Source organism: Podarcis gaigeae, assembly GCF_964106915.1.
Source record: "Podarcis gaigeae genome assembly, chromosome: 6".
NCBI lineage: Eukaryota > Metazoa > Chordata > Lepidosauria > Squamata > Lacertidae > Podarcis > Podarcis gaigeae.
Window position 1 is genome coordinate 69,328,852 of NC_139682.1, and position 27,661 is coordinate 69,356,512.

General features: G+C 43.0%; 1 protein-coding gene across 6 annotated transcripts; it reads right to left on the minus strand.

Annotated features, from left to right (window-relative positions):
- Positions 1 to 6,164: 6,164 nt before the first annotated feature.
- SSX2IP (SSX family member 2 interacting protein) lies at positions 6,165 to 27,159 on the minus strand. 6 transcript variants are annotated; one of them, XM_083743418.1, is made up of 15 exons: positions 27,024 to 27,159; positions 24,441 to 24,552; positions 23,751 to 23,884; positions 22,900 to 23,063; positions 22,523 to 22,723; positions 17,065 to 17,175; positions 15,639 to 15,774; positions 14,823 to 14,898; positions 14,544 to 14,721; positions 12,993 to 13,143; positions 12,009 to 12,145; positions 11,211 to 11,381; positions 8,652 to 8,763; positions 8,237 to 8,357; positions 6,165 to 6,437 (listed from the first exon to the last, which is right to left on the minus strand). In XM_083743418.1, exons 3-15 carry the CDS (start codon positions 23,791 to 23,793, stop codon positions 6,266 to 6,268), a joined length of 1,773 nt encoding a protein of 590 aa, XP_083599544.1. In that variant the 5' UTR covers positions 23,794 to 23,884; positions 24,441 to 24,552; positions 27,024 to 27,159; the 3' UTR covers positions 6,165 to 6,265. The 6 variants fall into 6 exon arrangements, with proteins under 6 accessions (XP_083599544.1, XP_083599540.1, XP_083599543.1 ...); XM_083743414.1 differs by having other exon boundaries at positions 11,211 to 11,384; XM_083743417.1 differs by having other exon boundaries at positions 26,999 to 27,148.
- Positions 27,160 to 27,661: the final 502 nt, after the last annotated feature.

A 27,661-nucleotide genomic window follows, 5' to 3' on the forward strand; every position in this document is an offset into this window, starting at 1 on the left:
TACCCTCCAACATTTATCTGATGAAAATAGGGATACCCTAAGGAAAAGCCAGACATTCTGGGATCAAATCAGAAATTGGGATGGCTTCTGTAAATCCGGGACTATCCCTGGAAAATAGGGACACTTGGAAGGTCTGGGATGCTGGATTAGATGACCCTTTGGTCTAATCTAGCAGGACTCTTACTCTGCTATAATAATAATGTTATTATTTATCCCTCACCCATCTGGCTGGGTTTCCCCAGCCACTCTGGGCAGTTTACATCATATTAGTATGACCCTCTCACTCCACTGCAGCCAGAGCTGGGCCAAGACATTTTGGTGCCTTAGGAGAACCCACTCTGCCAGAGAAGAAGGAGCGAGCGATGATCTACACTGAGAGCAAGGGTGGGGGAAGACCAGCAGCACCTCCTCTTTGCCCAGAGGCAACATTGTGGAGGGGACTGCTGAGGTGGCAGCAGATGTGGCCTCTAAGGAATGCACCAGAGTTGAGATTGCCACTGCAGTAGCAACAGGGGGCAATACATTCCTTAGGGGATGGATCTTCTGCCCCTGAGGCAGTCACTTCACCTTGCCTCATGGTAAGAGGTAGCCTCCTTATGGAGAAGCTGCAGAGCTGTTTGATGGAGCAAGACCCTTTTCTTAACATGTTGAAAGTGGATGGACTGAGAAATACCAAAATATAAGAACTGAAAGGTGTGGCACAAAGAGATGGACAAGACCATGGAGGGCTTTGAAGGAGCCTGTGAAAGATCTGGGAGATGGCAAGAAACCTGTGCTGGGAGCTTCCTGGGACATCCTGTAGTCTAGACCATCTCCTGTCTGAGGCAAAGGTCAAGATGGTGCTCTATCCACTCCTTGTTCAGAAGCCGGCTGGATTAACAGTTGATTCTTACTTGAATATCTGGAGTCTCTTCCACCACTACTGAAGACAGCAGGTTAGGTTAGGGGGAGCAGGTCAGGCACACAGCTCTGTCCTCTGTCCTCCATTGCTTCCCGCCTCATTGCACCCACCGCCTGAGGCAGCTGCTTGACTCTGCCTGATGGTAGGACTGGCCCTGATCAGCGCAACACAATAATTATTTTGGCTTACGTTCTGGACAGAGGCAAGAAGACTGAGGTGAGCTAATGGATTAACAGAGAGGAGGAGGAGGTTGCAGGAGTCAAGGGTGAGGAATGAACAGGAGATGTCAGCTTGAATGGTTGGTTTTCTTTAGAGGGGTGCTAAGGGAACAGGTGGCGGGGCATATTTTGCTATGTTTTAAGGAGTGACAAAACCTGTTACAAGGAAATAGTGGCATTAGACATAGAGAAACCCAAGTCAATGGTGTCATTCTCAAAAAGGATGGAGAGACGAGTGGAAGCCTTGTGCGTAAAAAGGAACGTTGTAGTTTGGGACATAATGAGTCCATACTCTCCAACATTTCTCTGATAAAAATAGAGACGTCCTATTCCATAATAATAATAATAATAATAATAATAATAATAATAATTTTATTATTTCTACCCCGCCTACCTGATTTGGTTGCCTCAGCCACACTGGGTGGCTTCCAACATACATAAAAAACATAATAAAACTATACAGGACTGCATTCAGATGTCTCCTAAGTGTTGTAGTTACTTAATTGCTTGGCTCAGGGGTCACATAACTCCATACCCTCCAACATTTTTCTGAATAAAATAGGGGCATCTTATCAGACCCTCCAACATTTCCCGGTTGAAATTCCTAAGGAAAAGCAGGACATTTCAGGTTCAGGTCATAAACCGGGATGGCTTCTGTAAATCCAGGACTGTCACTGGAAAATAGGGACACTTGGAGGGTTTGTGAGTCTGAGGCAGGCAGTGGACAGGCATTCAAGGTCCATGTTAAATGATGGCATGGCCAGGCAACTGCCCAGACCCACAGTCCAAGAATGTCCACCACTGACCATTGGCCATCCTGGCTGGAGCTGATGGGTATTGGGAATTCATCAACATCTTAAAGGAAGATTTGTGCATTAACTTGTTGTTTTTTCTAAAGAATGTACTTTAGATCTTCTACGGCACCCCCCTCTCCCCCCAAAAAAGATACATCAATAGTACTATTGCAACAATATGAAGATATAGGCAAGGGAAAGGGGTGAACAGATATTTACATGATTTTAAATTTTGATATATAAATTCATAATCTGCCTCTCTGGGTTATTTTCTTCTTCAGCAACATTGCTGCAATTTGCAGTGTGTCCTTTTATCACCGGTCACAGTGACCAAGGGATTACTTTTTTGTCTACAAAAATATTGACAGTGATGAGCAAATATTGTATCTTTCATGAATGCCAAGTTATGTAGGTTTCCAGAAGAAAGGGGTATTGGGGCAATAGCAGGTCAGTGAAAGCTTTCTCTGCCCCCCCAAAGGAAGGTCATTTCAGGAAAGCAAAGAACCAAGACAAGCCAGAGTCGTTTGTCCATCCAGCTTCATTGCAGCTGAATATAATTGCTTGCGGATTATTCAGTGTTAATAGTATGGCTAAATTAAAATTCCATCCCAATATACAGGACTCCTGTTAGAAATATTCAACCTTTAAAATGAATGTTTTAACTGGTTGAATTGGCACCAAGTGGGTTCCTTTATTAGATAGGAACATGTTGAGCAGCAATTCCTGAAGGATCATTAAGCTATTGCATGGGTAGGCAAACTAAGGCCCGGGGGCCGGATCTGGCCCAATCGCCTTCTAAATCTGGTCCGCAGGCAGTCCAGGAATCAGCATGTTTTTACATGAGTAGAATGTGTCCTTTTATTTAAAATGCATCTCTGGGTTAGTTGTGGGGCCTGCCTAGTATTTTTACATGAGTAGAATGTGTCCTTTTATTTAAAATGCATCTCTGGGTTAGTTGTGGGGCATAGGAATTTGTTCCTTTCCTTTTTTTCAAAATATAGTCCAGCCCCCCCACAAGGTCTGAGGGACAGTGGACCGGCCCCCTGCCGAAAAAGTTTGCTGACCCCTGAGCTACTGTTTCCGAGCACTGAAGGTGAAAGGAAAGAGTTGGTGTCTTGTGCTTAACATTTACTTCTTGGCTTTGATATTGGCTCTGAAGAGGGCCTGAAACGGATGTAAGAGTCCAACTGGAATATTTTGATCGAAGACCATTGTTAGAATTCTATGTGGTTAAATTTCTCATTTAAATTGATATAATCTAGTACAAGCATTAGAGGTCATATATCATTTTTGCACTGTGAGACAGCTTCCACTGACTATCTCTAATTCAAGGTTGTGTAAGGAACCAGGGTCATTTCAGCACATGTGGTGGACTTTAAAAAGAAAGAAAGAAATGTTGCAGTTTTGTACTGGGGTCTTTGCAGAAATTACTAAAATGCCTGGACAGCAACTACTGAAATCTCTGGAACTGGTGGAGTTAAAGATTTTTTTCAAAACAACATGAATTGTCATTTCAAACCTCTAATGGGCTGTCTTCTTGTAGCTACCTAGCTGGTTGTTGCTCAATATTGGAATATTGGAAGGTGCCACATTAGCTAATGGTTATAAAATGACTTGGCAAGTCGCTCTGGTGGGAGAAGTAACAAATATGTCTGGTTAAAGGAGCGAAATATAAATATACTTTTGTGATGAACTGGCACTCTTTTGAGATACAAAGACTTTCTGGCTGGTGTGAACATTCTGTACTTGAATTTTAGTCCTTCCTGATGGGCTGTATTGACAGATTAATGGCCAGGGGTAATGGACCTGTAGCCCACATCTGCAGTCATACATCCTCTACCTCTGGACTAAAGTGTGACTAATTTACTGCGACATCCTACACGTCGATTCAGAAGCAGGCCCCATTCAGTTCATTGGGGTTTACTCCCAGGTTAACTGGATATAGGAGTGCAATCTCAGACTGTAATTCTTAGTGGGGTGGACTGTTGTTGTTGTCAATTACATTTATATACTGCCCTTCATCCGTAGATCTCAGGGAGGTTCAAAATGTAAAATTACAATATAAAAACCACCAAATACATAATAAAAATAAGAACAAAGGGAAACCAGTAATCCCCCTGCACTCCCACAAACAGATTTGAAAGGCCATAGGAGATTAATCAGCCAAAGGCCTGGTTCAAGAGGAACATTTTTGCCTGGTGCCTAAAGGTGTATTATGAAGGTGCTACTCAGGCCTCCTTGGGGAGAACATTCCACAAGTGGGACGCCACTGCAGAAAAGACCCATTCTCATGTTGCTACCCTCTGGATTTTTCGTGGATGTGGCTCATGAAGAACGGCCCCAGATGCTGAACGTAGGGCCTGGGTAGGTTCAAATGGAGAGGCGTTATTGAGGTCCTGAGCCGTTGAAGGTTTTATAGGTCAAAACCAGCCCTTTGAATTGGGCTCTGAAACTAATTGGCTGCCAGTGCAGCTGGACCGGGATTGATTATATGCTGTCTTGCTCCTGTAAGCAACCAGGCTGCTGAATTCTGCACCAGCAGGTTTCCAAGCTGTCTTCAGAGGCAGCCTTATGTATAACACATTGCAGGATTCTAACCTTGAGGTGTATGGAGCAATGGATTGGCAACTGTATCTGAAGTCCTACCAGCACTTGCTGACTAAGTTAAATGTGATGGGGGGGTTGAGGTGTCTTCACTCACCATGTTTCCATTTACCTTTTGGGTTTATCAAGTTTGCAGATTATCTTAGAATGACCTAAACTGAAAGTTTGACTGATGTCAGTGTTGTGTTGGCAAGTTGGGGAGCTGACAGGTCAAGAGTGTCAGTTGACCAGTCAACAGATTGCCCGTTGTTTGATCACTGTCAAATATTCTCAAGCATTCCATGAAGCCATGAATGTCACTGTGCCAAAAGCAGGCAATGTGCTTTCTTTATTTAATGTTCTGAATAAGGAACTTCCCTGAGCACGATGATGGGTGATGTAACTGCCTTTCCCCCACACCGGAGGGTGAGACATTTCCACAACACTCTGCTGCCTTATCTCTTGTGGTGCTCTTTCAAGATGTGGGTGTTATTTTGTGTTACAAGTCACACCCTCACAACTGCTATTCCAAATGTGGTCATTGGCCCAATACAATGAGTGACCTCTACAGTAGGTATGCACACCATTAAAAAAGTATATCGGGTCTTCTCTCATGTAGAAAAAATAATTTTGTGTGAATTGTCTCCAAGTCTTACATTTTAGAAACCCTGGAAACTTGCAAAAAAGAATCGCGTAGTTCTTGTTTGTTTTGCTAAAATGCATTACATAATGCAAACTGTGTAGCAGGGAGATACCGCAACGCCTTTTCACAGAAAGAATCAATTCTAAAAATTATGTTGCATACAAATAAACACAACTTTGATTCTTCAAGCATAGATTCATGAGCTGATGAAACACTTAACGCTTAGCTGTTAGAATTCAGAGGCCAGATGGAAAACCTTGGCAAGCCAGAGGGGGCTCCATCGTAACCTACCTCCGATTTGGTACAGTGCTTCCAATTGATAAATAAAACACCAGAATCCATTCATCTGTATTTTGCAGAATACACTTATTACATTTATTTTGCAGATGCATTATAAGGTCCTTTTTCTCTGAGCATTAAAAAAAAATCCCCCATCTGTAAACATAGTATCACAATTTTTTAAAAAAACACCTCTGTGACAATTGGCATGTAAAATACTATGATTTTTTGGGACCTGTGAATTTAATTTCATGGCATTGACACGTTATAATGTGTGTGTGTGTGTGTATCCATCTATGTGCAAGCTAATACCTTGCTTTTTAATTTATGAAAAGAGGTAATCCCAAAGTCACACAATAAATATAGAGCCTGCCGCGTTAATCACCTGCAATATGCTGTACATTCAAGTTGGGGGGGGGGGGAAAGAGTTTCAATGCCAGTTACACTTGAGACGCAAGTGAATATTCCCCCATACTAGTGCTAAAAGCACTACTAGTACCTGAAGTAAAAAATACAATTTCACTATCAGAAGATTCAAACATTCCTTCCGTCCAAGAACGTCTTCTGTTCTAAGAATATAATCTGTTTCAAGACATATATTTTTAAACAGCCTTTCAAAAAGGGTACAGATAGGAAAGGTCCAAAGTGAGGGCTGGGATGGGGGGGGGGAATCCTTAAAAAGCCACACATACAGCACAACCGCTATCAATGTCCGCTGATTGATTCCATGAAAAACAAAGACCCTGTTTCGCCAAACGAAAGTTTATGGACACATCCAGTTAAGCAGAAAGAGAGAGAGAGAGAGAGAGAGAGAGAGAGAGAGAGAGAGAGAGAGGGGTCCGAGAATCTAAGGCAAGTTATCTATGTGCTCTGTGCATAAGTTTGCTGGCAGTGGCATGTGCAAGCTGTCCACATCGTCTTGCGCAACAGGACTGGCATCAGTAGTCTGCATCTTTCTCAACTGTTCTTTTCTAACCTGGCTTGGCTTTCGGTCATCGGGCGTTTTATCCAGAGGAGCACTTGAGGTGAAGGAGAAACAGAAACAAGAAGAGAGGGTCAAAAACATTAATTTGGAGGAGGAGCCCTGGCTCACGCCATTTATGACACCTCCCCCAAGCCAGGCACTGTTTACCAATTATATACGGCAATTATATATGCCAATGTACCATTGGGTTCTTCGTTTTCTACCTCCATGGTGCAAGGAATGGCCCATGCCAAGCAAAACGCAGGGCTGGTGGGATACAATCGGCTTGGTCTACGTTGTGTAGACTTGCCCTGCCCTGAACAATTCCAACGACAGCTCTATGGCCAGGTGTGCAACAAAAAACTTAAGGGACAACAAACTCGAGGGCCGCTGATGGGAGTTTCTGGCCGAAAACGTGTGACACCATTGTTAAAACAGCTGCACTGACTGCCCATTTCCCACCAAGCCAGGTTCAAGGTTCTTGTATTGATTTACAAGTCCCTGAACAACTTAGGTCCACTCCAAGGCAAGTCAGGGAACACCCTGAACCCTTATATCTCAGCTCAGTCACTGAGACCCTATGCAGGAGCATTGCTGACCGTTCCCCAAGTTGGTGAGGTTCGTGTGACAAGAAACTGAGCCATGAGTGTCATCAACCCAGTCTCTGTCAATAGAGATTCATCGGGCGCCTTCTGTGCCAACTTTTAAATGCCTGCTGAAAACTTTTTTAGTCTGCCAGGCCTCCTGTGCGGGCAATTAAGAGTATTCCTCCCCCCCACACAATGGTTTGTTGCTGCATGTTTTAAACTCTTTTTAAATTTTATATCTTTTTAACGTTGTAAAACCACTTTCATGTGATTTAGTGGTATTTAAATACTTTTGTAAGTAAATACAGTCGTACCGCAGAAGTCAAATGCCTTGCGAGTTGAACATTTTGGCTCCCAAACGCCGCAAACCCGGAAGTGAGTGTTCCGGTTTTCAAAGGTTCTTTGGATCCCAAACGTCTGAAACGGGTTCCGATGGGCTGCAGGAGCTTCCTGCAGCCCATCGGAAGCCACGCCTTGGTTTCCAAAAGTTTTGGAAGTCGAACGGACTTCCGGAATGGATTTCGTTCGACTTCCAAAGTACGACTGTAATAAAAAATAAGCTTATGTTGGAATGCCCCAATTCATTGCAGAATTAACCCATCACCCCGTCAGACTTCTTGCAAGATCTTGTGAGACTTGAAAACTGTTAGGGAGGGGTTGTATTATATTTACTATTATATTCATACCCCACCTTTCCTGAAACGAGTTCAGAGTGGCAAACGTGGGTCACCCACCTTCCCGTTTTAGCCTCACAACAACCCCTCACTTGGGCTGAGAGAAGGCAACTGCCTCAAGACCATCCAGTGAGCCTCATGGCTGAGTGAGGATTTGAACCCAGATCTCTCAGACCTTAACCCAACTGTCTAACCATTATACTTGTTGAAACCAGGAAACAGCTAAGAACAGATTACATAAGAGAAAGAACAAGGGTGCCAACTTGAATAAAATATTGTGGGGGCCCAGGGAAACCCTGTCCTGCATAACCAATCACATGACACAGTGCACACACCCCATTTGGAAATGCCCAGCAATTTTATCGGGGGGCCCACCCCCTCAAATATTTTGTGGGGGCCAAAGCCCCCAGGGCCCCTAGGAGTTGCCTCCTATGCAAGAGAGCAATTATTACACAGAGTCAAGTGATTCTAACATCTCTTGGAACAAACATCTAATCCAAAAACTTTTGAGGTTCATGAATATTTCTACCTCACAGCCTGTTAACCTTTTAATGCTGTAGGGAAGGGGAGGCAAAAGTGATAAACGCGGGTACCTGTTCTCAAGGATATGCAGAGCTGCCTGACAAACATCTGAGAATTTGGAGGCATTGGTCATGTGGTTCAGTTTCTTTTGGCGATACCTGAAATTTGCTAATGGATAATCCGAGTCGGTACCTGCAAAACAAATGTTGCTTCTTAGGAAACAATAATGCCAAATGCTGTCAGAGCCGGGAAGCTACTAGAGGTTTGTTGGTGCAGCGAGCAGTTCATTAGAAAGCAAAATAAAATCTTTGCAGTACACCTTTATCATGTCCTTTACTTACGCTAAGTGTATACAACAGAAATCCAGTGAACAATATCGCACCTATCACCACAAATTTAGTCGTAGAGATTTACAGCTAAAGGTAGGCATTTCTGCTGTTAAAGGGAGAACGAGTTTGTGAAGAGTTTTTTTTATAAAAGTCTTACTTCCCCAGAAGGCACTTTGAGGTTTCGTGTGATCGCATTTATTTTGGTCAGGAGTCATACTCAAGAACTGTTGCTTCAGCCACGTCCCACGATCCTCCTCAAATGCCTTCCTCTACACCAAGAGAAAACCCAAAATTACCACAACAAATCAACATACATCTTGGCACTAAACTTAATAAATTAACTGAACGTCGGCTGTTAAAGAAGATCATAACATTGGCCTTCACCTGGAGGTCCCCTTCTGCTTTGGTTAGTGGAGGTATCAAAGGTGGGTTATCTCCCACTCACACAGGAAAGCATGGACCATGCAACTTCAGGCCCTGAACCTAAGCTCTCCCCACCCCCCACCCCCACATAACTGTCACATCATGGCCAAGTCTGCAGCAGAAAAAGTAATTTAATAACGTACATAATGACCTGGCTAGGAGACCATGAAAGAGCCTCCTGCACAATTTGATAGCCAATTTAAGCTGCACCCCAAATCAGAAATGAACTTCCCTGCAAGTACCAACATCTGCACCCCAAATCAGAAATGAACTTCCCTGCAAGTACCAACATTCCATTCTCTGTTTGGTGAAGGAGTTCTCTCTCCCAAGATGGAATACGTAACAGGCTCTATTAAATACTGGGTGGGCAAGTGGCTATTTACAAAGGGAGGACAACTCTGGGCTGAAAACACTGCCTATGGCAGCGGTTCTCAACCTGTGGGTCCCCAAATGTTGTTGGACTACAACTCCCATCATCCCTGACCACTGATCATGCTGGTTAGGAATGATGGGAGTTGTAGTCCAACAACATCTGGGGACCCACTCAACACTGGCCTATGGGGAGATGCCTTAGTCCTGATTGTAGCATCTTGTGAAGGTGCTTATCCAAGGACCAAATTGCTGCCTGGCAGCTTTCCGAGATGACAGAGGACAGTGAGGTGGCAGCCACACTGGTGGAATGTGCTCCTATGTTCAGGGGTGTTGGGATGTGCTGTGCTTCATAGGCCAAAGCTAAGCAGGCTTTGGTCCACCTGGCAATTGCGGGGCTGGTGACCTTTTCCCCCAAGGAGGTGAGATGGAAGGAAACAAAGAAATTGTCTCTTGGAATGATGTGTAATTTGTGCCAGGTTTTGCTCAGCAGCCAGAGAACATTTGGGGCAACAGAAAATGTTCAGGACGTGAGGGAGTAAGAGCAAGCTCCTTTGAAAAATGTCCTGTGAAATATGGTGTCGATTTCGAAGACAAAAGAAGGATCTGACCTAAGGACTATTCTGCTCTTATGAAAAACACACAAACTGATCATAGTCTTCTAACTTGAAGGACGCAGAAGCTTTAACATCACAGATTTCCATAGGTTCAAAGGATTATAAGGCAAAAGGAAAGAAGAAATGAAAGGTGGAGAGGATGCCTGAGAACAAGCAGCAAAGAGAGAGAATTTGGATCCACTCTGAGCAAGCGCAGGAAAGAGTGAGAAAGGAGCTTCTAAGAGATGCTTAATGAAAAGAAGAAGAAGAGGAGGAGGAGGAGGAGCTTGGATTTGATATCCCGCTTTATCACTACCCTAAGGAGTCTCAAAGCGGCTAACATTCTCCTTTCCCTTCCTCCCCCACAATAAACACTCTGTGAGGTGAGTGGGGCTGAGAGACTTCAGAGAAGTGTGACTGGCCCAAGGTCACCCAGCAGCTGCATGTGGAGGAGCGGGGAATCAAACCTGGTTCACCAGATTACGAGTCCACCGCTCTTAACCACTACACCACACTGGCTCACTGGATCTAAACTCACACAATCTCTGCTTTCCTGTAGAAAGAGGAATTAAATAATCTGCTTGCGTACCTCCCACACTAAACAGAGAAGGAATGCTATCACAAAGTTTTAGAGCTTTTGCAGAGCTTCACCTGGAACTGTGGTGCTGCTGAGCACGAACTGTAAGCTTTTAAGAGCATCCAAGGTAGATCAGGTCCATGGCTCTTCTAGCTCAACATCTCCTAAGCCAACCTAGGGGAACCCACAAGCTGTAATACTTGGATGGTTGGAATTAGAACCAAAGGCTGACCAGATATCATACAGCAGGCATGTTTTAGTGGGGGGTGCAGATCTATAAATACAAAAAAATAAATGCAAAGAAGCTGTAGTTATCCGCAGCTCCCCTATACATGCCCTGCCTGCTTTTGCTTTCAAATATTTGAGTAAAAAAAAAATTCCTTCCAGTAGCACCTTAAAGACCAACTAAGTTAGTTCTTGGTATGAGCTTTCGTGTGCATGCACACTTCTTCAGATAGTGAGTGTATCTGAAGAAGTGTGCATGCACACGAAAGCTCATACCAAGAACTAACTTAGTTGGTCTTTAAGGTGCTACTGGAAGGAATTTTCTTTGTTTTGACTATGGCAGACCAACACGGCTACCTATCTGTAACTGAAACATTTGAGTGTTCATGGTGTGGTAAACAGTGGACACAATATGAACAAGGCCTGCTACACAGATCAGCTCTAGTTCCTGGTAATTTGATTTACCTGAGAAGCACAGGAAAAGACCGATCTCCAGCCTTAGAAAGCACACAATCATTTTGAGTACCTCAAGTCCTAGCCTGATAGCAGCCTCTGTAAAACTTTTGCGCTCTCTCTCAAAGTTCTTCTTCTGTTCCCGGAATAGTTTCCACTCCTCCTTCAGCCTCTCCTTTTCTTCCAGCAAGTAACAGTCCTTTAGCAACATATTGGTGTCATCATCACATGGAGAAGTTAGCTGCTGCTGCACACAAGCATGGGGGGAAATGAGAAGTGATTATTTGGAAGCTACTACCTGGGCCAAAATAAAGTTATCTTTAGTTACCAGAAAAAGTCAAAATAAACTTGACAATTAACTAGGTGTTCTACCAGGCCCAAAAGTCAGAAAAACATGTGTTGGTGGAAATGAGGACTCTATAAACTGAACTACTGAGCATAAGAAAAAGATTCCATTTCAATTCAGCTGCTCTGTACTTAGAACATTATGTAACCTGCAGCATGCATGAAACTAGTCAATTCAAAGTGCAAGGAAGCAGAGCAGCTAGAGTTTTGTTTTCCTTGCCCTCCTTCCTAAAATTAGTTCTTAAGCACACCAGGATACAAAAGCCTGCATAACCCCCTTCAGGAATTTGTGACCTTGTTCTTTTCCATTTGAGCCAGGATCCAACAATGCACAGGCAAGGCAGACTTCTTAAAATCATGTTAAAATGTGTACTTTTTAAAACTGTTTGTAGATCCGTATTATTATTATTTAATTACTACAGACCTAAAAGAACACGAGGAAATTGTTAAGTGGAAAGCTGAGACTGAACTACTTGATACCTCTTGCACACTTCATCTAAGACCATGTATCTGATAAGATGCTTACCTGTAAGAGCTGCTGCTGAGTTTTTACCATCTCTTTGCACTGCTGAATTTCCAACTGCAGCCTCTCGACTTCTAGCTCATGGCTCTCTCTTGAGATTGTATCTTTCTCGTTCCGTGACCCAGAATGCACATGCGATACTGCAAGTTTGAAAAGTGCCTTCTGTTAATTTCTGCCTTTTTATTAAGAAATAGTTACTAAATTTGTTCTAGAGGAGAAAAATCTACAAACAATCGACCACAGAAATCAATAAATTCTGGAGGTGTTGCAGCACAGATCACCAGTCCTCTGTATAATGAAAATGGAGAAAACCAACACTCAATTGTCTGTTAAATTGCTCAGGTTCTCTGGGGCTACATGGGCTCTCTTAGTCATTAGATAAATGGCCAGCATTTCTTTCAAAGCAATTATGCCAAAAGTCCAATGAAGGCATTAGCAAGGCTCCAAAAGACTTGAATGAAATCAGAATGTGATTGTTTACTTAATGTACAAAGGAAAAATAATAAAAAAGATGGGCACTAGACATTACTGAGTTTGTTAGGGGCTGTAATATATAGAAGGAGAAAACTTGAGAGATGGAAAGCAGAAGAACCCAAAATGCCTGAAAATACAGGATAACAGAAGCACTATTCACAAAACTTCTACAACTGAAAGAATTGAGATAAAGTGTTTGGGGACAAAGGGAGACCAAGAATTTTCCATTAAAGTCAAACCTGCTAATAATGCTTGTGTGATTATAAAATAAGTGATTTGTAAATAGACAATGATGTAAGTTTTGTTCCCCAATTCCTGAAGGGTATAATGAATTTTTTCTGTCATAATATATCTTAAATAAAATGATTGTATTAAACGCAGCTTTCTTCTAGCTGTTCCTATATAGTAAGGAAAATCCAGTTTCTATTGCTTGAGATTTCCATAGCAAGTGCTCAACCAACATTACAGAAGAATTAAAGATGTCACAAGAATGATGCAGATCTCTATTTTTACCTTGGTTGTCCAGGTTTTCAACATGATTTTTCAGCATTCTCCACTGTTTCCGAATGCTGTTAGCAAGCTGTTCACGCACTGTTTCACAAGAAAGTTCCCACACATTCTCTTTATTTGCTTCTCCAGAGTCCTCCTCCATGTCTGAGAGAACCTGAAAGGAAATGCTTGGTTAAGAAGATATCCGGGAAGCAGCAGTGGTTTCCAAAACTGTATGAGCTAATTGTGGGATTGTTTGGTTCATATTATCCTACTTTTAATACTGTCGATTTAGTTTGTGTTTTAACGTAGATGGTTGACTGTAAATATTTAGCTTTTAGTGCTCCTGTCTATTCTGAGAACTTTTTTTGAGTTGAAAAGCAAAGATAAATCTTCAAACAAATATACCTAAGTTTATTTCTTGCAGAAATCTCTCTTACTGTTACAACATTATGCTTTCCAGCATAGGCTATTCATCTACACAGCTATTTATATACACAATGTGTACACCTCCTCTAGAAAACCGCTTAAATAAAAGGATATTTCCATAGCCTTTAACCAGCATCTCCTACCAGTTAAGGCAGCTCAGAATTCTAAAATCCTGTTTTTCTGGACACGATGCACTCAGAACTGGTTGTGAAATTGCATGGGCTCCAAAAACTTTTTTTAAAAAAAAACATGTTTATGTCAAATATACTGCAAAGGCAGTTGAAAAGGCAGCATAGAACATTTCAGGAAAATAGTACCTTGGATCATATATTTTTTTTAAAAAAGCACACACACTAAATATAATTCTTCAAAGAAGATACATGAATTCAGTCCCCAAGAATCTCCCAATTTCTCTCGTGCTTTAAGCCTGGCACCCTAGGTCACCAGTTCCAATCCTATAAACCAGGGTGTTTCTCGTGGCAAAATAAAGCAATAACTCCATCTACTGAAAGTAAAAAAGAATGACACAATGTGTTCAAATGTTATAGTGTTAAATGTTATGAAGACTGTCAAGTGACGCTTTAATAACTATGGAAGCAGTGAAAGTAACTGGCAGATACAAACACACAGAGTAGATAGAATAAGGGGAGCCAAATACCGGGGCAGTTTAGCTGGAGTTAATCTGTTTTCCAAATCTAATCTAGCTCTGAAGTTTGTGTAATAATGGGAAGTATAAAAAAATTAAATGCTGCTGGCAGGAATTTAATTTCTGGTTTAAGAGCAACAATTCCAACATGTCCAAGTTAATGAAAACACACCCATATATATAAACTATGCTCTCCCACAAGGAACAGAAATCTGCTATTCCTGTCTTGCAGAAAATAAAACATGTGGAGTTAGAGCCTGACTATGGCACATTCTGAAGTCAACAGGAGAAGTTAGGTTACTTGTGACTAATTCCCATTGACTGTATGGTTATCTTAGTTCGGAACTACTCAAGTAGCACCTGGTGGAAGATGCAAGTCTAACCATTTAAAAGATGAATCTCAGAAGACAAAAGTGAAAAACAATTCATACGATCTCATGGTACAACACCTTACGGTGCCATTTTGTTTTTGCTGTGTGTGTGTGTGTGTTAAAACTTACAGTTCCATTGCCATCTTCAGCCTTCTCCTTAGGTTTCTGCTTCTGTGATGGAAGGAGAGAGATTATCTCCTTCTTCATTTGCTGAAGCAGCTTTTTGAGCTCAGCATTTTCTATCAGAAGCTGTTTCTGACGCTGTTCATACTCGTTTAAGAGAGTTTTGAACATCTCCTCTTCGTTTCTGAAAGCAGAACACGCGTAGTAACCAAGCATGAAAAATGCAAAAATAAAGCAAAAAGAAGGCAGTAATAGCTCTTTAACATTAGACGTTGACTGGCTCACCTCGCTTCTGTTTTCCCAGTTCTCCATGCACCTCTCTTGCCATCAACTCTACCTACATAGTTTAGAACATCCATGGCTGCAAGAAGGAGAAATTAAAAACACATTTCAGACACCCTAGAAGATGACAATTGACCATACATTTTGTACTGCATTACGCTGTGTGAAGTACAGAAGCCCAAGTGAGTGAGACTGTGTCATTACACTGTCCACTTTCAGCCTCGTGCAGATGGACATTGGCAAGTTGGTACTGGTTGTCGTCCTTGCTGTGTCCAAACCTAAACGTACCAGAAACATCCATTGCCGTCTACCTGCCAACCCCGAGTTAGGCTTCATATCAAGTTAGGTTCTGAGAAAAGCAATATACAGTCATACCCTGAATCCCAAACACCTTGGTACTCAGATGTTTTGGCTCCTCAACTCCGCAAACCCGGAAGTGATTGTTCCGGTTTGTGAACATTCTTTGGAATCCAAACATCCGATGGGGCTTCCGCAGCTTTCGATTGGATACAGGAGCTTCCTGCAGCCAATCAGAAGCTGCACTTTGGTTTCCAAACGTTTTGGAAGTCGAACGGATTTCCAAGGTACAACTGTACTGTGTTTCTTCGAAGGTACCACTTTTCCTGCACTATACACCATGATGTTTGGACAATGCAACCTGAGGAACAGTCTTCCCTAAAGTGCCAGGATTTACCAAAATTTAGGAGTTCCCATGCCTATCAGTTTGGAAACAATAAAGGGAATGACTGATAAATTAAAACTAGAATGGGGAACAAAACTGACCAGCCCCACCCCTAGAAAAAGATTTAGAAGACATACTCATTTTTTTATCTTTCTTGTTCATAAGAAGTTGATGAAAGCGCTCCTTCAGTTTGTTGTATTCTCTTTCTTTTCTCTTCATATCATGATTGTACTGGGTGGCTCGACTTGCAACGATGCTCTGTAGTTTCTGTACCTACAAAATGCATGTTTTTAAAGAAAAGATTACTCTTGATTTTGAATTAAAATTCCTGCCTAATATGAAACTGCTTAGGTCAGCAATTCTGCTACTGATACAGCCAGAAATTCCAATTATTGGTTTGGATGCAATTGCGCCACTGCTTCTGGAAAGCTCTTTGATACGGTGGAAGCTTCCTTGAGCCAAATAAAAGGGGAGGGGTGACCCACAAATTCTCTTTTGCCTACACAACCTTCCCTACTGTTCCAAGGGGTCCTTCAAAGTAAGGTTACCAGATTATTTTCAATGAATCTGGGGACACTTCTCAACTTCAATGGATTTTGTATGGGGTCTGATTTGTAAATCCGGGGACTGTCCCCAGGAAACGGGAACGTCTGGTAACCTTACTTCAAAGCTCTTGAGCAGATTTAGAATGAAAAACTAAGATGCTAATAACCCTTGAATCACCTCCATTTCATTTCAGAGTTAATAATCGTGAAAACAACTTGACTACCTTTTGTGTGAAACTGAAGATGCAGTGCAGTTTCCTAGAAATGTGTTTATTTAACACAAAACAGGTGGGCTGCTGGGTTGAGTAAAGGTAAAAGGTAAAGGACCCCTGGACAGTAAAGTCCAGTCAAAGGCGAGTATGGGGTGTGGCGCTCATCTTGCTTTCAGGCCGAGGGAGCCGGCGTTTCTCCATAGACAGTTTTCCAGATCATGCGGCCAGCATGACTAAACCACTTCTGGCACAACGGAACACCGTGACGGAAACCAGAGCACACGGAAACACCCTTTACCTTCCCACCACAGCAGTATCTATTTATCTACTTGCACTGGCGTGCTTTCAAACTGCTAGGTTGGCAGGAACTGGAACAGAGCAAGGGAGCTCACCCTGCCGCGGGGATTCGAACCGCCAACCTTCTGACCGGCAAGCCCAACAGGCTCAGTGGTTTAGACCACAGCGCCACCCGCGTTGAGTATGCCAGCTGTAGCCCCTGGTGATGTCACCTTCCAACTTGCGGAAGGCAACCATTTGTACTTGTGTGGGAAGCTTTCACATTTTAGAACCCCAGAAAATCAGCGGCCAGTGCTGGTCAGTGATGATAGGAGTTGTAGTCCATCACTATCTGGAGGGCTACAGCTTCCACTCTGTCAATTACACAAGCCTGCTGCAAACACAGGTTTCAACAACTCCACACCTAGTGAATTTTCTTTTAAATGATAGGCTGGCAATATTTTTTTAAAGTTCACTCTGTCTAGCAAAAATTATCAATGCCACTGCCATCAACATAGAGGCTGACTAACCTCATCTTTTTCCGTTTTTAGCAACTGGTGTAGATTCCTGTTTTTGCATTGCAACTGCCTGTCCCTTTCTTGAAGTCCAACTATTTCTCTTCTAGAGGTTTCCAGCTGCTCCTGTTTAAAAAAAAAAAGAGGGGGAGCGGAGGTGACCCACAATTCAGTCTCAGAAGTTTACCTGAAACACAACTGGCTGCTGGCAAACTACTGAGATTGTAGTGTTCGGTCACAGAAACAAACACTTAGTACTAAGCGATTGGCTTCTATTAGTCTGAACCCCAGGGCATTAGCACAACAGCTTACCTTCACGGAATGCATTGAAATAAAGTTCTATGTTCTTCTGTATTTTAATGAAGTTATTCAATTTGTCTCCAACCTGCAGACCTGGAAAAAGAGGATCTAATCCTAGTTGTCACCATGTGCGTTGCACAGCACACTCTGCCTTCTGGAATTAATCCATTAACACAAGGCTGGAAGTGGTAAGGCTGAGAGCCATTTATACTGCATGCAAAGTGTGCTGTGTTAACCATGCTGTGTTAAAGAGAGAACCACCAGGATAACTACCATAGCAAGTAGTTTTTTAAAAGAGAGAGAGAGAGAGAGAGAGAGAGAGAGAGAGAGAGAGAGATGACCATGCTTATATAGTGATAACCCCTTCATGGATCACTGCCTTGCCGTGGTGAAGGGGCTTGAAGAACTCAGAGAAGCTATGAACTATGCCGAGCAGGGCACCCAAGATGAACAGGTCATAGTGGAGAGTTTTGACCAAACGTGATCCACCTGGAGGAGGAACCGGCAAGCCACTCCAGTATCCCTGCCAAGAAAACTCCATGGACAAAGACAACAGGCATATAAAAGATATGACGCTGGAAGATGAGCCCCTCAGGTCGGAAGGCGTCCAACATGCTACTGGGGAAGAGCGGAGGGCAAGTACAAGTAGATCCAGAGCTGATGAAGCGGCTGGGCCAAAGCCGAAAGGACGCTCAGTTGCGGATATGCCTGGAAGCGAAAGGAAAGTCCAATGCTGTAAAGAAAAATATTGCATAGGAACCTGGAATGTAAGAACCATGAACCTGGGTAAGTTGGAGGTGGTCAAAAATGAGATGGCAAGAATAAATATTGACATCCTGGGCATCAGTGAACTAAAATGGACGGGAATGGGTGAATTCAGTTCGGGTGACCATCATATCTACTACTGTGGGCAAGAAACCCGTAAAAGAAATGGAGTGGCCCTCATAGTCAACAAAAGAGTGGCGAAAGCTGTACTGGGATGCAATCTCAAAAATGATAGAATGATCTCGATACGAATCCAAGGCAGACCTTTTAACATCACAGTAATCCAAGTTTATGCACCAACTACTTGTGCTGAAGAAACTGAAATTGACCAATTCTATGAAGACTTACAAGACCTTATAGAAGTGACACCAAAGAAGGATGTTCTTCTCATTATAGGGGATTGGAATGCTAAAGTAGGGAGCCAAGAGATAAAAGGAACAACTGGCAAGTTTGGCCTTGGAGATCAAAACGAAGCAGGGCAAAGGCTAATAGAGTTCTGTCAAGAGACCAAGCTGGTCGTCACAAACACGCTTTTCCAACAGCACAAGAGACGACTCTACACATGGACATCACCAGATGGGCAGCATCGAAATCAGATTGATTATATTCTCTGCAGCCAAAGATGGAGAAGCTCTATACAGTCAGCAAAAACAAGACCTGGAGCTGACTGTGGCTCAGATCATCAGCTTCTTATAGCAAAATTCAAGCTTAAACTGAAGAAGGTAGGAAAAACCACTGGGCCGGTAAGATACAATCTAAGTCAAATCCCTTATGAATACACAGTGGAAGTGAGGAACAGGTTTAAGGATTTAGATTTGGTGGACAGAATGCCTGAAGAACTATGGATGGAGGCTCGTAACATTATAGAGGAGGCAGCAACGAAAACCATCCCAATGAAAAGGAAATGCAAGAAAGCAAAGTGGCTGTCCAATGAGGCCTTACAAATAGCGGGGGAGAGAAGGCAAGCAAAATGCGAGGGAGATGGTGAAAGATACAGGAAATTGAATGCAGATTTCCAAAGAATAGCAAGGAGAGACAAGAAGACCTTCTTAAACGAGCAATGCAAAGAAATAGAGGAAAGCAACAGAATGGGAAGAACCAGAGATCTGTTCAAGAAAATTGGAGATATGAAAGGAACATTTCGTACAAAGATTTCCATAATAAAGGACAAAAGTGGAAAGGACCTAACAGAAGCAGAAGACATCAAGAAGAGGTGGCAAGAATACACAGAGGAATTATACCAGAAAGAAATGGATGTCTCGTATACCCCAGGTAGTGTGGTTGCTGACCTTGAGCCAGACATCCTGGAAAGTGAAGTCAAATGGGCCTTAGAAAGCACTGCAAATAACAAGGCCAGTGGAAGTGATGGTATTCCAGCTGAACTATTTAAAATTTTAAAAGATGATGCTGTTAAGGTGCTACACTCAATATGCCAGCAAGTTTGGAAAACTCAGCAGTGGCCAGAAGATTGGAGAAGATCAGTCTACATCCCAATCCCAAAGAAGGGCAGTGCCAAAGAATGCTCCAACTACCGCACAATTGCACTCATTTCACACACTAGCAAGGTTATGCTTAAAATTCTACAAGGAAGGCTCAAGCAGTATGTGGACCGAGAACTCCCAGAAGTGCAAGCTGGATTTAGAAGAGGCAGAGGAACCAGAGACCAAATTGCAAACATGCGCTGGATTATGGAGAAAGCTAGAGAGTTCCAGAAAGACATCTACTTCTGCTTCATTGACTATGCAAAAGCCTTTGACTGTGTTGACCACGGCAAACTATGGCAAGTTCTTAAAGAAATGGGAGTGCCAGATCACCTCATCTGTCTCCTGAGGAATCTCTATGTGGGACAAGAAGCTACAGTTAGAACTGGATATGGAACAACTGATTGGTTCAAAATTGGGAAAGGAGTACGTCAAGGCTGTATTTTGTCTCCCTGCTTATTTAACTTATATGCAGAATTCATCATGCGAAAGGCTGGGCTGGATGAATCCCTAGCCGGAATTAAGATTGCCGGAAGAAATATCAACAACCTCAGATATGCAGATGACACAACCTTGATGGCAGAAAGTGAGGAGGAATTAAAGAACCTTTTAATGAGGGTGAAAGAGGAGAGCGCAAAATATGGTCTGAAGCTCAACATCAAAAAAACGAAGATCATGGCCACTGGTCCCATCACCTGCTGGCAAATAGAAGGGGAAGAAATGGAGGTAGTGAGAGATTTTACTTTCTTGGGCTCAATGATCACTGCAGATGGTGACAGCAGCCATGAAATTAAAAGACGCCTGCTTCTTGGGAGAAGGGCAATGACAGGCCTAGACAGCATCTTGAGAAGTAGAGACATCACCTTGCCAACAAAGGTTCGTATAGTTAAAGCTATGGTTTTCCCAGTAGTGATGTATGGAAGTGAGAGCTGGACCATAAAGAAGGCTGATCGCCGAAGAATTGATGCTTTTGAATTCTGGTGCTGGAGGAGACTCTTGAGAGTCCCATGGACTGCAAGAAGATCAAACCTCTCCATACTGAAGGAAATCAACCCTGAGTGCTCACTGGAAGGACAGATTGTGAAGCTGAGGCTCCAGTACTTTGGCCACCTCATGAGAAGAGAAGACTCCCTGGAGAAGACCCTGATGTTGGGAAAGATGGAGGGCACAAGGAGAAGGGGACGGCAGAGGACGAGATGGTTGGATAGTGTTTTTGAGGTTACCAGCATGAGTTTGACCAAACTGCGGGAGGCAGTGGAGGACAGAGGTGCCTGGCGTTCTCTGGTCCATGGGGTCACGAAGAGTCGGACACGACTAAACGACTAAACAACAACAACAACAACATATAGTGATAAAAGTGCCATGAGTGCCTGCATAAAATGGCTGGCATAGGCAGCAAAAATATATAAATAAAATATAAATGTTCCAGTACTCCATGCCCGTGAATATTGTTGCAAAAAGGCCCTGGCCGTAGCGCTGCTCTGAATTAAATAAAACGCAGTGCTATGAAGACCCAACCAAACGGATATGGCAGTAAAAGGCCCCCTGATGTGAACTGCAACTTCAAGAATTTGCTCTAATCGCTATGAGTTTTTCATCTGATATACACACAAAAAAATATATGCCTATTTGTGGCACACAGGGAAGCTGAATGTTGCGTCCATGACAAGGCTGAAGTGAGTTCCCTTACAAAATACTGAGGGCATTCTGAGCAAGTCAGTTGACATAAAAGCACACATTTAAAATATTCTATTTACCTGTAATAATAAATCCAAATTCTACTTTAGAAAATAAATAGAAATCAGACCAGGTGATCAGCTCAGCATCTCAGAATAATCTTCGCCTATTGTATGCTACCAAGTCCAATTCAAGGTGTTAGCATCAAAAGCAAAATGATACGGGGCACAAATATTTGAAAGAGCCACCTCTCCCTATTTGTGCCCCTTGCGCTAAGGTTATTAGGAAAGGCCCCTCTCGCTGTTCATTTCTTAGGGAGCAATCACTGCAGAATGGCATGAGAAAGCACCTTCTCTAAGATGGCACCCTGTTTATGGAACTCCCTTCTCCTTGGAAAACAGTTTGCACCATCATTAATCTTTTGGTGCCAGTTAAACACTGAGTTGCCTGGGCTTTAAGAGGGGGTTGATCCGAGGTGGACTGGTAAATGGTGGGTTGTCCGCTTGGACTACTGCAATGCGCTCTACGTGAGGCTACCTTTGAAGGTGACCTGGAAACTGCAATTAATCCAGAATGCGGCAGCTAGACTGGTGACTGGGACTGGCCGCCGGGACCACATAACACCAGTCCTGAGAGATCTGCATTGGCTCCCAGTACGTTTCTGAGCACATTTCAAAGTGTTGGTGCTGACCTTTAACGCCCTAAATGGCCTTGGTCCTGTATACCTGAAGAAGCATCTCCACCCCCATCGTTCAGCCCGGACACTGAGATCCAGCGCCGAGGGCCTTCTGGCGGTTCCCTCATTGCGAGAAGTGAGGTTACAGGGAACCAGACAGAGGGCCTTCTCAGTAGTGGCGCCCACCCTGTGGAACACCCTGCCTTCAGATGTGAAGGAAATAAGCACACATATCCTATCTTTAAAAGACATCTGAAGGCAGCCCTGTTCAGGGAAGTTTTTAATATTTAATGCTGTACTGTTTTTAACATTTGAATGGGAGCCGCCCAGAGTGGCTGAGGAAACTCAGCCAGATGGGTGGGGTATAAATAAATTATTATTATTATTATTATTATTATTATTATTATTATTATTATTATTATCTGCTGTAATGCTGCATTCTGATACTGTACACAGCATTCCTTTTTACGCGTTGGTGGCGTTTCAATGAATTTTATGGCTGTAACCTGCCATGGAATCAAGAGCAAATGAGCAATTCAAATAAAATAAAACAATTAATAATAAAATGTTGCACCTTTAACTTAGTATAGCTGTTCTGGAGGTGGTCCATGTCACTACCCAGTTTTAGATGCTGGGTTTCTGTTTCTTCCTGAGCTCGTAGAGTCTTGCTCTGAAGCAGCAGCATGTCATTCACACAGTTTAAAACTGATACCACGTTTAACTCTTTGCCTCTGGAGTCTGCATAAAGCGAAGGGAAGCCCAGCGTGGTCAGCTCCTAGCGCAACAGAACAAATTCCTTTTAAACCAATCTCTGGCAACATCCAGATCTTTATCAAACAGAGTACTATTTCTGCCATAAGGAGCAAATGGTGGGTGGGTGGGTGGGGTGGAGTGGGGCATTCATTCCTCAAAGAGCATGCTTATATTTGCTACACAATTAAATCAATTTACCCTGTTAAGATAGGAGAGGCTCTGTTCAACATTCTCTTCTGTGCAGAAGGCACTGAAAAAGCTGTGCGCACTTTTGGACAAAGGCAGTGGTGAGCAATGTGCTTGCTGTGCACTTAAGCTTGAGGGGGACATGTTTCTGCCTGAGGTATACCAAGTGATATTATCTGGAGAGAAAAAAGCAAAACATTACAAAAATATTACCAATCGTTTTTGTTTTACTCAAACATGTATAGCCATCATCAGAGACCATTCAGTTGGTTTCAAGGCAAGTGTAATTCCTGCGTAACAAAGATAAACAATACACAATTGAAGAATTTGGATGACTAACCAATGGCAGCTAAACGTTGGAAACCGAGAGCTATGACATCCAGCAAGCTAATTATAAGAACAATTCCAAAAGATTTGTGGCAATATCTCTCACTGTGAAGCTTTGCATCTGATTAAATAACGAATGTGCTTTCCTTCTTTCTTATGTATAATCAATACGAGTGACCTTGTAGATACAGTATCTTATACCTCAACTTTCCCCAACAAAGCTTACTACGTTGGGCACAACACTCTGAACATACAAGACATTGCAATAAATTTACTGTTGATTGTTAGATGGAAATACTTAGCTACCTCCCTGTCTCTACATATATATCTCACAATCCTGCAAAAACCAACTTTCTTCAGCAAAACCTGTTCGAAGCAGTTACATAGTTATGGATTTCCATTTTAAAGATTAATTTAACTATTTTGTATACAGACGGTCAGTCTCGACTATCAACTGCTAAGCTCTTTTAATAATTATAATCAACCCTTCCTGCATTAAGACATCCAAAATTTAACTTATGACTTCAATAATTCACCTGGCGACAGTGCTGGCACTGTAACAGTGTTCCAATCTCCCATAGCAACTAACACATCCAGAGAAACAGATCAACTGCTTCAGCAGAGAAGCATTATGAGCCACTGTGGGTTAAATCTCCTACGTAAGCATCTCCTAAAATAGCAAGAACGTTTTAGATTAACGTGAGTATTTAAATCAAATGAGAGGCTAAAGCAGGCACAGAAGGCATTCTATGTATGTTAGAAGCCACACTCTTTGATTTTCAGATCCATGGGCCCGGCTAACTGTTCATAAATGCATCACCATGCAGAGGTTTGCGATAGTTAGGTAAACCTCAAGTTACAAATCAATACTTAATCATCCATGTGAAGAAAAGGAAAAGTAACAGGGTTGCGTTAGACAAATTGCCTTATCATCCGTGTATGACAAATGGGCTCTTACAGGCAATGAAACGGTTTTATACATTCGAAGTTTATCAATATGCAATCACATCAACTCTGTATTCTTCACGGACGGGGGGGGGGGGAGGGGAGGGGAAATAGAAACATTCAGGAATCGGTGTTAATTCCTCCCAAAAAAGTGTGCTGCACAAAGAGGGAAGAGATATTACTGACAATATTTCCATGATTTTCAAAACTAGGAAGAAAATCTGATTCACTCGAGTTCAGAATATCACATCAGAATTGAACAAAGTTGTTAGACGATTTACCTCTATTTTTTTTTTTTATGCTACCAAGCCAATTTCGCGTGGTGATTACTTCATCACTCCATGTAGCAAGAAGTATTAACGGCGTCAGGGTACAAACTTCAGAACTAGCTCCCTGAAGTGGAGAAAAACGTCAGCTTAAGCCACATTCATAGGAAAGAGCAAAACTGTCTTAAGGAAAATAACCCCATGGTGACTTTATAATATGCTAAAAGTGAAGTCATGAGCCAATCCTCTCACAAATAAAAGTTTATAGGGTCCAAAGTCTCCTCTACCCAGCTACCTCACCTCTGGTTGTAGCAAACTTGCTCGTTTACGCAGCCATGCTCAAAAGATGCATAGTGGCTTACCTATATTTTATGTAAGAAAAATGCTTTCTTGACATTGACATGCCAGTAGCTATTACATTTTTAAGCCCACTTCCTCCAAAGAGATCAAATTATAGGCGAAGAGGCAACCACAGACCCATGGTGGCCCAGTAAGTTTTGTGGCCGTATAGTGATTTGAACCCAAACACTACACCGCAGTGGCTTTTAGTATCTCTAGAATGAATGTATAATTTTGCGTAGTACAAAATTCAACCCAATTTAACAGTCACCAGCACTAGATGGTATTTAACTACCGGTACATCTGTGCTGTACTGCCCATCTGAGTTTCCAGTCACTCTATATAACATACAACACTTGATTGGTTTGCTTCAGTGTGGATTTTCGATTTGTGCCTTAGGATTCCCTCCCCAGGAATAAATATTTTCACAGAACAGAGTGAAGGCAGGTAAACACAAGGTTGAATTCAGACTATGAGAGTTGCAAATTTTAACTGTAGGTTTAAAAACAAATTCATATTGACAGCTTTACTGCAAACCTTTCCATGCAGAACAGCTCGATTATAAGCTCATATGGTGCTGTAAATTATTTAGACTTGATAAATAGGTTTAAAGTGAGATTTTAGAACCCCGGCTAGTTCAGAATTAAGTGACAGAAGATAAATAGGTTCCTACAGCACTACAGTGCAATCACATTACACCATCTGCCTTTTCAATACCACATGCTGTGTCATCCAAAAAGAAAAGAGGCTTGTTCCAAGTTCTTAAAAACACAACCCCCTTTCCACAGCAGCATATGTACCTCCCCTAACAGGGTTCAGATTATTTTGCAAATGTTGAGACAAAGCATCCATAAAAGAGTTGACATCACGTAACTTTATTTCAAATCTCATACACAGAGATTAACCATGGGGTAAGGATGTATGCTAAGTCATTACAGGACGGTCCTGCACACCATAACTAGAAACAGCACATGGAGAACTGTGTTCTAAGATTAGATTGCAAAGAGAGTTTATAAAAGCTTAAGCCTTTCATTTGGCAAGTAATCTCCTTAATAGACAGCTCTGTTATCCAGATGAAACAAAACCAATTTTGCAAAGGATAATTTAAGGGGCCACAGAAATGATGCAATTATACAACTCTATAACTAACCTTAAAATTTTCTAACAAGCTCTTTGTTTGTCTCTCGTATTTTTATACTAGATGTCTGGGGTAGCATTAGTACTAAGCGTAAGGTAACATGATGAGGGGACAATAAACAGCTTTTCTGGAACTGATGGACAATGTCTTTGCATTATAACAAGAATCAGCATGCAATCTCCAGAAAGATCTGGGGAAACTGGACTGCATAAAGGCTATACAACCACACTTTTAAAAAAGCCTGGTGGATAAAAATAAGTTTAGTAAGTACAACACTATCATTTCCATTTGTCCTTCTAATACTAGATGATGTTGCTATTTTTTTCTTTTCACCAGTGCTAAGAAAACGCACAAGAACCACACTTCGCAGCTCAAGCACAATATGAACTGGAAAACAAACAGGTGTAATCCCTGTGACATATACCAAACTAGCAGACAACCTTGACTGTCCCAAGCAATGATTAACCAGATCCACAAACAGCTCGCATCAACTTAAGAGGGGGGCTGGACTTAAATCTCCAAAAGCTCAGGGTGGGGTGGGGGAGGAGAGGCAGGGAATCCAGTTTGGCTACTTACAAGCAGACAAGAGATCAGAACTGGACGAGACAGACAGAGAGAAAAAACAACACGTCACCACAGGGGATTTAGGGATTAACGCTGTAGGCGGAGCCCCCCCCATCCCACCCCGTGGGCGGTGTAAGCGCACGTGGGTGCTTGAGACCCCTGTCCCCAAATTCTTAACCTCAGGGTCGTGAGGGTTCTGCATTGCAAAGAGAGTCCTGCATTGCAGAACGGGGTTAGACTAGATGACCCTGGTGCTCCCTTCCAAAATCTACAATGCAGTTGCAGCTCGAGCTAGCACCCCCCCCCCGCAAGGCCCGCTTCCACGTGCGCACCGCCTCCCTATGCATCTGTCTCTTCCCCCCCCCCCCCGCCCTTGGTATTATTTCCTATTCTCCTTCCCTCCCTGCCCCCCACCCACCTCGGGGTGGGGCGGGTGAGCTGCCGCCCCCCAAGCCCAAACCTGCTTCTGGGGCAACTCCGCCCCCCCCACCCCACCCCCCGCTGGGCTGAGTGGCAGCTGCCCTCCCCTCACCTGCCAGGCACCTAGCGCTGCCCACCTGCTGCTGCTGCGAGAGGACAGGGGGGCGGGGCAAGCTGGCGACCTCGGCTGCTTCTACCTCCTTCGCCGCCGCCGCTGCCGCCGCCTCCGGCACTAACCGACCTGGCCCCGCCCACGCGCGGGCTAACTGCGCGGGCCCCGCCTCCCCCTTCCCCACGCGGCGCCCCATTGGCCGGGAGGTTGCTAGGAGACCTTTCAACAAGAGGCCCTGGGAGGCTCTGCAGCTGCTGCTGAAGCCGCCGCCGCCACCGCCCACCCTGCGCGCCAGAAGCGCCTTTCTCACCTGTTGCAGCGTTCCTCTGAGAAAAGGGGCCACTTTGCATTGGGAGGCTAAGGCTATATGGAGTTTCCCAGGCTGCAGTCAGAAGAGATGAGTGTTCTGGGAGGACTAGGGAGCGTTTTAGGGGTGTGTTTTTTTTGGGGGGGGGGGACCACAGGATTCAAGTGATGGGGGGAGTGTATTTTTATTTTATTTTATTGAATTTATATACCGGCCTATACCGTCTCAGGGCGGTTCACAAAATAAAATCAAGATGTAAAACCACAAAACACATAATAATAATAATAATAATAATAATAATAAAAAACAAGCCAACAGCCCTCACCCCACAAAAAAGGAATTTTAAAAGGGCATAG